Source organism: Salmo salar, chromosome ssa24, assembly GCF_905237065.1.
Source record: "Salmo salar chromosome ssa24, Ssal_v3.1, whole genome shotgun sequence".
Lineage (NCBI taxonomy): Eukaryota > Metazoa > Chordata > Actinopteri > Salmoniformes > Salmonidae > Salmo > Salmo salar.
The window spans coordinates 14,957,864-14,969,426 of NC_059465.1; the positions used below are offsets into that span (position 1 = coordinate 14,957,864).

The 11,563-nt window shown below is 43.9% G+C and overlaps 1 protein-coding gene across 1 annotated transcript; it reads right to left on the minus strand.

Moving 5' to 3' along the window:
• Nucleotides 1-6,677: 6,677 nt before the first annotated feature.
• LOC106585026 (serine/threonine-protein kinase PLK2) lies at nucleotides 6,678-11,563 on the minus strand. The gene is made up of 13 exons (XM_014170766.2): nucleotides 11,317-11,563; nucleotides 11,053-11,160; nucleotides 10,830-10,946; nucleotides 10,571-10,700; nucleotides 10,204-10,387; nucleotides 9,877-10,075; nucleotides 9,559-9,706; nucleotides 9,203-9,294; nucleotides 8,866-9,079; nucleotides 8,499-8,658; nucleotides 8,123-8,252; nucleotides 7,709-7,819; nucleotides 6,678-7,459 (listed from the first exon to the last, which is right to left on the minus strand). Exons 1-13 carry the CDS (start codon nucleotides 11,506-11,508, stop codon nucleotides 7,268-7,270), a joined length of 1,977 nt encoding a protein of 658 aa, XP_014026241.1. The 5' UTR covers nucleotides 11,509-11,563; the 3' UTR covers nucleotides 6,678-7,267.

Consider the following 11,563-nt stretch of genomic DNA (forward strand, 5'->3'; position numbering starts at 1 on the left):
TTTGTGTCTCTCTCAGCCCAGTACACAGTGTAACCGCAGGTCTCTCCTGATGGATAGAAGATGGTTTCATTCGCCGCTGTGATCAGTGACCTCTCTTCGGCAGTCAGTAGCTGGTGCCAGGCTGTTTTTTTTGTTCGTTACCACATCTAATGAAGGTCATTGATTGTTGAGATCCTGTGACGGCAACAGAATCATTACTTGGGTGGACTGAGAGGAGAGGAAATTTCAGGCAAGTTGCAAATCATTGTGCTGCTGAAACATAACTACAGTTCAGTGTTCACAAATCACCTCCTCAATGTATACAACAAGCTTGTTTAACACCAGTAAATGAATCCACCTTTAACATTAAGTCTAACTATATCAATACTAGGCCGAATCCTTGTGTTTTGTGCTCGGTGTTCATGTTAAAGAGAAATCTGCCTCCTTGACAGGAAATGAGAAATGCTAGCATGTGGTTTGTGCTGCTGGCACGTACTCATGGATGGCCCCTGAAGTCATCAAGTCCCCCCTCTTCTCCAAAGGCAACGATGTCAGGGGTTATGGTGTTTGTGCTGGAGAGGGGAACACTTAAAGGAAGTCCACACTGCCTTCTGACATCAAAGAATGGGGGGAAAATCACCCACCTCTGGAGAGTGATGGTCAGATGTAGCCAAGGTTAGCCTTGTGCACTTTTCACACAATACAGTACCTCTCACTATACTACATTATGCATATTCAGTCATGTCCACGGTGTGTTCTCTGAACTTATACCACAACATGTTTGATATCAGTCACACCCATCATCAGTCAGACAGCCTACAAGTACATTGATCTTCTTGCCGTAAATACCCATGAACCATGACAGCTGTTATGACACTCCTATGGCAGTGTGACGTAGGTTGTGTTCTAAATCTCTTCAATTCATTCAATTGTAATAGATTTTTCATCTCTCCACTACGGCAGATGAGCTGTCAATCATCATATTTATCTGTCTGAAGTGCCAGTCAGTGGAGCTCAGAGGACACGTCTGTTGGGCTGAAGTTGGCATAGGTACAGTTCTCGGATCATCTTACCCTACTCGATTCTTAAACTGACCTTAAATTAGTGTCCAACTCAGTTTGGCTTTAGGGATGATACCATCTTGCTGGCTGGATTAAGCAGGAAGTGACCAATGGTTCCTCAAACAGATGAGCTTTGGCAGACTGTCATGGCAGTGTGCGTCCTGCATACTTGTGCCCACTTTACCAGCCCTGGTTCTCTTGCCCAAACAGGCCCATAGGGTAGAGCCAAGCTGAACAGCCATCCATGCTGCTGTGCCAAGCTGCATGAATGGGCAGGACTAGATACATCAATTAGCTCTGTGTGCCCTGTCTAATACCAGGAGATGGCACAGCTGAATTCTCACATCTGCTCTCTGACATGCAGAAGCTTGCTTGAATAGCTTACAATATGCATCATCTAGATTAAAGCCTATTCAGTCTTTCACTCTTATTATGAGTGGAATGGTTTATATGAATGGTTTCTAATGTATGTCACCCTTGATTAGTTACCTTCGAGGTTCATCCAATATGATCAGAATGTGATTTTGAGAATAATTTGTGTCTTTATTCCACACAATGGAATAGGTAAAAACTAACAATTTTCAATGCAGTGTATTCAAGGTTTAAAAAGGCTTCTGAGGTTTGTAATTTCCACCTTGACTTTTCAGACTTGAAAAGTGTATTAACCCCTACGAAAACGTCCATAACAATCCACATATAATACACATTTCCTGTTTCTGCAGGATTATTTTCCTGCTGTAGCAAGCTGGCACTTAGATCCTACATAGGTATAGGCTCTGGTTCACAGAATATACAACTACATACAGCAAAGAGGAACTTAGTAATTGTTTCCGTTCCTCAGTGTGCACCAGTTTACAAAAGGAGTGTACTGCGGCGGGGGAAGAAAGGTACTCCAACTGTAAACCGACGTCATTTTTCCTATTGCCCTACTTACTCTTTGGTTTGGAACAATAATCATATCGTATAATATCTAATACTCAGAACTTGAATGAATTAAACATGTCAAAGGCAGCTTTCTTCCTGGAGTCAGGGTACCAGCCTGTGGATATGCAGCACAGGTTGATTTAAACCCATTTAAAGACTATTGCTGGGAATAGCAGCAATCAGTGGACTGTTAACGTCACACCGTTGGCCATAAAAGGCAGTTAATGCATCTATTACCATGACTCACCTACAGAATTATAGAGATGCTGGAACACACGGGAGAGTAGAAGAGAACTTTTAAGACAAAGGGAGAAAAAACACTCACAGCTGGGCCCACATGCACTCACACACAGAAACACACGCTAACACCCACACGGAGAAGCTAACGGGCCAGTTTCATGGCCCCTTTAAGTTTCAGAGTTTGTCCTGACAAGTTTTGCTTTGACTACTGTGTTTTCTTCATCTGGCGGTCGATGAATGTGCATAACAGCTCAGCAGCGTGAGTAATACTCATCATAGCTTTCTCAGTCTGTTTGTGCCAATGTGGTGGGAGGCAACAACTACAAAGGTTCCCTGACATTTGATTTGCAAGGGCCTTTTAATCCCCTGATATCCACCATGTATTGCTGTGAGAGAACATCAAGCAATATTTTTTTTAGAGCTGAATACAGTTGATTTTTAAAGAAGCCGTGAGTCACACTTTCGCCCAGAGAACTTGTGACGATTGTTGAGGGAAAAGGATCCCTTTGACACCCCCAGCTTAGGTCTCGCTCATGCTAAGCTTGTCTGCACTGGTTAGGATTTCTCTGCTGACAACATGACATGAAGCAGCAGAAAACAGCTTGGGTCTAAAGAAGCTAAAAAAGTTGCAGAATTTGAAGTAAAACACTTTTTTTGTCAAACACTGACACTCCCCAGAACATCTTCTGAACTCGCTGTTTTTGTCATGACTGAACACCATTGTCTAAATTGTTTTTTAAATTAGCTCTGCTCTCATGTAAATGATAAAAGTAGTTAAGAAATCCTCTAAGATCGTGCTGATGGGCCTGTCTCTTATGCTGACTCAGTGGGCGTTGGGTGAAGTTGCCCCTAGAAGCTGATCTAAGGTCAGTTTGGTATTTGACCCTCTAGGGGGCAGCTGATCTTAGATCTGTGCCAAACAATGAGGTTCCAACATGCAACTTCAACGTACTTTTCCTTCTAAGAAGGATGAGGTTTGCCTGAAATGTGTTTGGACGTGGAGAAGAGGGGGTATATTGGTCTTGGCATGCATGGCCTGCATCTCTCATTTGACAGAGTTTATTTCTGTGACTCTGACCGAAGGATCCACTGACTCCAGAGGCTGTCGATGTCAAACTGCATGATCTGAGACCTGGAAGTGTCATAAATAATTTCTGTACTTGTACTTCCTGCCTTGTCTCGTTGTGTGTTCCTGTTTATACATGAGGAGCAGTCATTAAAGATGGATATCCAAGATGACAAGACAACCATTTTAAAGACGTCCCCATTCAGCTGTAAATATCTCACGGTTCACTGATGCTCTCGGGCTCTGCACTTAATAATAGATCCTGTCAACAAAAGACAAGTCACGTTTCAGAAAGGGAATTAGTGGTGGAAAATGTCATCAATGTTAAAACGCAATGACAGTGAAAGCTATTATTTTGGTTATCATTAATGCTCTGCTAAGCTATGCCGGACATCTGTGAATGATCTTGCAAATGGACGGTGAGCTCCGTTATAACAGAATGAGCCACGTTATGAAGAGGCAGACAGAGCTGAGGTCAGAGGCAAGCAAACGAGAAGAACCACGACAAGGACCATGTCACAACCACTGTGTCTCACTTTCTTACGTAACCAACGTGCTTCCCGTAGAAATAGAATTCTAGTTTTACGGTGCTTCTATTACTCGAGCTACAGTGGGGGGAAAAAAGTATTTGATCCCCTGCTGATTTTGTACGTTTGCCCACTGATAAAGAAAGGATCAGTCTATAATTTTAATGGTAGGTTTATTTGAACTGTGAGAGACAGAATAACAACAAAAATATCCAGAAAAACGCATGTCAAAAATGTTATAAATTGATTTGCATTTTAATGAGGGAAATAAGTATTTGACCCCCTCTCAATCAGAAAGATTTCTGGCTCCCAGTGTCACAAGTATCTTCGTCTTCTGACGATAATGCGAAATCGTCATCAGAAAAGGTAGACCAATACGCAGCAGGTGTGCAGTTGTTCATTTTGAACATTTAATTAAATCAACACAAATACAAAAACAACAAACAAGAAAACGAACGATAAACTGACAGTCTGCAAAGCATAGGCTCAACACAGAACAATCACCCACAAAACTCAAACACAAACACACCCTAATATATGGGACTCTCAATCAAAGGCAGATAGACAACACCTGCCTTCAACTGAGAGTCCCAACCCCAATTAACCAAACATAGACATACACACACTAGACTCCACATAGAACTACCTAGACATAAACCAAAACCCGGAAATACTAAACCAAACACACCACCCCGAACCACATAAAACAAATACCCTCTGCCACGCCCTGACCAAACTACAAAACAATTAACTTTATATACTGGCCAGGACGTGACACCCAGGTGTCTTTTATACAGGTAACGAGCTGAGATTAGGAGCACACTCTTAAAGGGAGTGCTCCTAACCGCAGCTTGTTACCTGTAAAAAAAGACACCTGTCCACAGAAGCAATCAATCAATCAGATTCCAAACTCTCCACCATGGCCAAGACCAAAGAGCTCTCCAAGGATGTCAGGGACAAGATTGTAGACCTACACAAGGCTGGAATGGGCTACAAGACCATCGCCAAGCAGCTTGGTGAGAAGGTGACAACATTTGGTGTGATTATTCGCAAATGGAAGAAACACAAAAGAACTGTCAATATCCCTCGGCCTGGGGCTCCATGCAAGATCTCACCTTGTGGGGTTGCAATGATCATGAGAACGGTGAGGAATCAGCCCAGAACTACACGGGAGGATCTTGTCAATGATCTCAAGGCAGCTGAGACCATAGTCACCAAGAAAACAATTGGTAACACACTACGCCATGAAGGACTGAAATCCTGCAGCGCCCACAAGGTCCCCCTGCTCAAGAATACATATACATGCCAGTCTGAAGTTTGCCAATGAACATCTGAATGATTCAGAGGACAACTGGTGAAAGTGTTGTGATCAGATGAGACCAAAATGGAGCTCTTTGGCATCAACTCAACTCGCCGTGTTTGGAGGAGGAGGAATGCTGCCTATGACCCCAAGAACACCATCTCCACCGTCAAACATGGAGGTGGAAACATTATGCTTTGCGGGTGTTTTTCTGCTAAGGGGACAGGACAACTTCACCGCATCAAAGGGATGATGGACGGGGCCATGTACCGTCACATCTTGGGTGAGAACATCCTTCCCTCAGCCAGGGCATTGAAAATGGGTCGTGGATGGGTATTCCAGCATGACAATGACCCAAAACACACGGCCAAGGCAACAAAGAAGTGGCTCAAGAAGAAGCACATTAAGGTCCTGGAGTGACCTAGCCAGTCTCCAGACCTTAATCCCATAGAAAATCTGTGGAGGGAGCTGAAGGTTCGAGTTGCCAAACGTCAGCCTCGAAACCTTAATGACTTGGAGAAGATCTGCAAAGAGGAGTGGGACAAAATCCCTCCTGAAATGTGTGCAAACCTGGTGGCCAACTACAAGAAACGTCTGACCTCTGTGATTGCCAACAAAGGTTTTACCACCAAGTACTAAGTCAAGTTTTGCAGAGGGGTCAAATACTTATTTCCCTCATTAAAATGCAAATCATTTTATAACATTTTTGACATGCATTTTTCTCGATTTTTTGTTGTTATTCTGTCTCTCACTGTTCAAATAAACCTACCATTAAAATTATAGACTGATCATTTCTTTGTCAGTGGGCAAACGTACAAAATCTGCAGGGGATCAAATACTTTTTTCCCCCACTGTATACCCATTTCTATGGATACGGAGATAAGCCAGGTTAAATTCATTTGGTAGGATCTCTACGGGAAAGAGGAGTCAAACAGGAACATCACGCGTTGATGTAATCATAACCTGGCCATCATTTTACCACGGGGGGGGGTTGTTGTCCTTACCAAACAACTTTTCATTTGAACGGCTATCAATTGAGAGAGTAAAAGAATAAACAATCTGACTATATAAATTCTGTATAAAAATTCTCAAGCATTACTTCTGTCCACCATCTCAACAACCAATTCAAGCAGCTATTTCATGTGAGGAAATAGAAGTGTGTTATTTTCCATTTGCAATGCCAATGTGACAAATGTTGCAGTCTGAATCATCTTCAAGCTTCCTCAGTACAGCAAAACGCTTTACCAGACCCTCGACTCAATTTTCTGTTCCTTGACATGAGGGAGCTGGAAACAGCTGACGTGATAGGAAATTTGTGAAATGAAGGAATGTAAACGGATAAAATAAATGTATCGCCTGAGGCTTTGTGGAATTCATTCTGTCAGTATTTAAAAGGTCTTCATCAAAACACCAGGAAAACATTTTTCACCTGGGGAGTGTTTTACTCAGACAGGTTCTTTGTCTCTCTAAGAATTGCAAACATTTTATAGCAATCTTTGACAGTAAACGCTTGAAATGAAGCACTTAAAACCGATGAGGTGTGTGTGAACCTCAATAAGTCAGTCATATCAAAGTACATATTTTTTTTAAGGTTTTTTATTTATTAAATAAATAATGCACTTTTGTACACAATAAGTTAATTAACAAGAGTAATGAATGGCTCTTCTTGTATGATCAACGTCATCCTTCCCAGCCTAACACAGCCATGTCCATCTGTCCTCAGAGAATGAATCACAGTCTAAAGTTAGTGTATCTTCACAAACACAGCCTCCCCTGCCTCTGCTCTACAGAAGTGCTGTGTACATTACAGTCATCTAGTCCAGCTCCACTTACACCTGGAGCATCCATCAGCCATTATGGTTCTACTTTGATTAGAAAAACAACATCAACTTTATCTGGTCCCAGCCCAGTTTCCTTTTCACTCCCATCTTCCTCAAAATCGGATGGGTTTCACATTCGTACCTCCATCCCCTCATCATAACATCCAGTCTTCTTATCTTCCAATTATCAACATACAGATCAGCCCTTTTCTGTCCTTTCCAGAGACTGTCCATCAAGATTCAGCTGCACCTCTGCTGATAGATTCGCAAAAGGTTACCAATCGGTAGTCCATCGCTTTACACAGGTCTGACCCCATACACTGTCCTTTCGCCTTGCACTGCTTCCTGGTTCAGTTGAAGCGCTGCAGCAGCATGTTGAGTGAGTACTCCATGCGTTGGCGCAGGTCTGCGGGGCAGCCGGAGGTGAGCAGGGAGCTCAGCCTGAAGGTGGTGGACACACGCTCCTCGTTGATGTATGTCAGCAAGTACTCCTCCCTCTGGGTGCACAGGATGATCTTAGTGTGGTCGTGGTAGAAGTTGACCTGTTAGAGAAATATATGGATATGAATGGTTTAATAAAGTCTTGACAGGATAGGACATGGAAAAAAATAGCATAGTACCAACATGTCTGGAAATATTATACCCCCTTTGGGATACTAATGACAAGCGTGCCATGTGTTAGAATAAGCTCATTTTAGTTGTTCTGCTGGTTTACCGTAGCTGCATGGTGTCATGTATTTCTTGGCTGAGTAATGTCTATTTTGGCTGTGATGATGATGGAGTGTGTTTACCTGAAATGTGCCGTCGTTGAAGAGCATCATGAGGGCACGGTCAGACTTGAGCCACTGCAGCAGGTAGAGTCTGGGCATGTGTGTGTCTGCCTGGCTCACCAGGTCTCCACCCTACACAGCAAACACAGGAACATCATTAGACTGAGAGAAGTCTAGGAAAGGAAAGAGGTGGATGGAGGACAGGAAAGGATAGAAGGAGAAGGAAAGGAGAGTGGAGCGGAGCAGAGGACCGGGTGGTGGAGAGAGGAAGAAAGGACCGGGAAGTAGGCAAAAAAAATGAGATGGTAACAGTAGGAAGAAATTGAGAGGAAAGATAGAATAGAGAGGTTGCTGAAGATAGGAACAACAGGAAAGGAAAAGAGAGGAGTAGAGGATGAGAGGAGAGGCTATAGAAGCTATATGGTGAAGACTTACATCCATCAGGTTCTCTTCCATGTAGTGGGCGAAGTACTTGAGGACGGTCACCTGACCTACAAAGTGCTCAGGGACGTCAGAGGTGGAGAACACAGAGCACTGACCCAACTCAGCATAGTAGTGGACAGTCCTACAGACAGAGAGAGAGAAGAGAGCGAGTTAACAACCGAAAACACCTGTTGGGCTTCTGAAGGACAAGATGCATGCCAAACAGATTGATAAATAAATAAAATCAGAGTATGAAAGGACAAAAATACCTTCTCTGACTTTGTTTACTTTTACATCTGAAGCCGGGACTACTTTCCAGTACAGCACAAACCATCTCCAACTAAGGTATGAGTGATATATTGTGTGATAAAGAGAACAGAGTACGTACTTCTTGTCTGCTAGGAGGCTCATGTGTGTTCCGTTGTTGAACAAAACTCCCACTATGTGGTCGGAGAGCTGGTAGCCAAAGCCATACTTGTTGGAGTAGTCCACCCACTTAGTGACCCACTGCAGGTTACTGCACTCTGTCCCATTGGGGATGTCATCCACTAGAGGGAGAGGAAAGGTAGTTGTGATTAAAACACAATTCAACCATATGCAATAACAAAAGGGAGTTCCAATTATCATATAAGTTCCATTGGTGTTGGAATCATTTCTTTACATGGTAGTAAGTACTACAGTGTAATTACACTGTACCTGCCTAATGTCAACAAACGCAACTCTCATCCTCAGGATTATAAATGCATTAGGCTTACCTTTGGGCATGTTTTCCAGGCATCCTTTGAGAACGCTGGCAACTGTCTCAGCCACACTGCCAGTGGTGCTGTCCTCAAGACATTCACTACTGCTGCTGCAGCTACCCAGACTGCCCCTGACGATAAGCCGTATGGTGTCTCGCGTCGTCGGGGGTAGGCCCTCGGGTGACGGTGCAACCGGCCTCCCAGCAGATGGTGACAGTGGCCTTCCATCCTGAGAGGAGGACAAAAAGAGAGGGGTTAAATAACATAGCCTCACACTTTCCCTTTCTCATGACTCAGCATTTCCTCATAAAAATGACTTTCTATTTTCTTTTGATCATGACTATCACCTTACCTCAGTAATCTGTTTGGTCTGCTGGCTGATGACTGTCTTCTTCAGGTCATGTCGAAGCTTGTAGATCTCCTCTTCCTCTTTGGTGAGTTTATCTACCAGAGACAACACACAGTCAGCATTAATTCTGGATGGCCTCACCCTGCAGCCTCTCATTCAAACCGGATGTGTGATTAGCTAGGAAATTTGCCAACAACTATCCTGGCTAAATCTGTGGATTTATGACACCACAGCTTTTATCACCACTTGTTAATTAGCAAAAATGTTGAATGTCCTTTCATGAGGTAAACAAATACTGATTTATGAATTGGCGACATTGGCTAAAGCTGTCTTGCGAGGTGAATGATTGATATACTCACTCAGAGTCTCGTAGTATTTGACCTTGTCTCTTTTCCCGCCGAAGAGGGCGGCCGCTGCCTTCTTGAAGAAGCTCTTGGCAGGGCTGGAGACGTGGAAGTCTGGAGCGGAGTGGCAGCAACTAGCAGGGAGACGCTCTGGCACGAAACCCTGAAAGGAGGGAGGGAGAGAGATGTTAAGAGAATAATGGACAACAGATACTTGAATAAAAACATATCACAATATATAAGCAGGATGTTAAAAAGGATGTTAAAAAGGTTTGCAGTCTCATGCTCCATATGGTACAGAGAGAGCTAGAAAAAGGGGCTAAGCTAACACACCTGTGTGAAGAAGTCATGGCGCAGTATGTGGTCCAGGTGAGGTCTGTCCTCCGGGGTCTTGGCCAGGAGGCTGGAGATGAGCTGTCTGGCCTGGGGCGACAGGGAGGAGGGCAGGGAGTAACGTGCCTCCCGGATACACCTGTACGTCTCCTTCAGATTGGTGGTCTCAAACGGGGGTCTGCCCAGGAGCATGGTATACCTGCAGCACAGAGGAGGGGGAGAGACTTAGTTAGAGTCTGGTAGTCATTACAGTGCATTTACGTAGAGAATGTCATTTTCCAGAGCCTTCTATTGACAAGAAATGTATAAATATAGTAGTGTACTCACATGACACAGCCCAGGGCCCAGACGTCCGACTCACAGCCGTGGCCCTGCTTGTTGAGCACCTCAGGGGACAGGTAGTTGGGCGTCCCACAGATGGTCTTCTTCCTGTTCCCAGCAGACTCCAACTTGGCAGCCAGCCCAAAGTCTCCCACCTTCAGCTCCATCAACTCACTCACAAAGAAGTTACCTAGGAGGGGAGAAGATTACAAATATTAAACAATTTACTGTATGTGAGTGATCAATAACATAAAGTGGTTGTTTTGCTGTTCATGACAGGTAAAGGTTGCAGGTTTGGATTTCTCTGCATATGGTGTTTGGCCGATTTAATGATAAAGACTCCGGCTTCTATTGTGTCTTGCTAGATGCTTACCCAGTTTGAGGTCTCTGTGCAGGATCTCTTGCTCATGTAGGTACTTCAGCCCTGAGACGATCTGGCGGAGGTAGTATCGCACTTCAGGCTCAGTGAGCACTTTGCGTGCCTTCAGGATGTGTGCCAAAGACTGCTCAAAGAGAACATGGGGGAGAATACATATTAGATCAGTCAAGGCAGTCAGCCAACTACGGAAAGTAAGTACATATCTTTCACATTAGCCAGAGACCCAATATTTAAGTAGAACATTAACACTCACTCTTCTACTGCAGTATTCTAGGAGAATGTAGATGTTATCTTTGTCCTCAAAATGATGGTAAAAGTGCACGATGTGTTTATGGTGGAGAACTCTATGTAGCTCGATTTCCCTGTCAATCTATGGAGAAGAGATATAGTGATGATTCAAAGGAATTCATTAGATTTAGTATCAGTCTACATAGCTTTATAATAAATACGAGATGAAGCGTGGCGAGCGCTCTTACCTTTTCTCGTTGGTGAGGTTTGGATACGCGCGTGTGGGGAATAATTTTCGCTGCGTAAACTTTACTCGTGGACAGGTCGGTCATCTCATAGCACTTGGCGAAACCTCCCTGAAAAGAAAATATCACAATCATATTGGTAAGCTTATTTACCAACCTAATTCAAATTGTGCATACTTTGGAATAACAATTCCCAAAGTGGACACCTATAAAGAACCATCTTGTCTTTGCGTAATTTGCGTTGTGCTATAATTCACTGATGGCTACCTTTCCCAGAACTTTCCCACGGCAGTAACATTTCCCGCTGGCGTGATCCGTGACAATCCTCGCCATCTCCGCAGGTGCATGACCGTGCTCCTCCGTCCTTTTTCTCCGCAGTTCACAGGACCCCTGCAGTTTGGGCTCGCACATCCTGTTGATATTCGTCGGCTGTTCAGTAATATTCCTAAGTAATTCCATTGCGAGGCGATGTCTTCACTGCTCGTACTGTGAATGCAGTCCGGAGAAGCTGTGT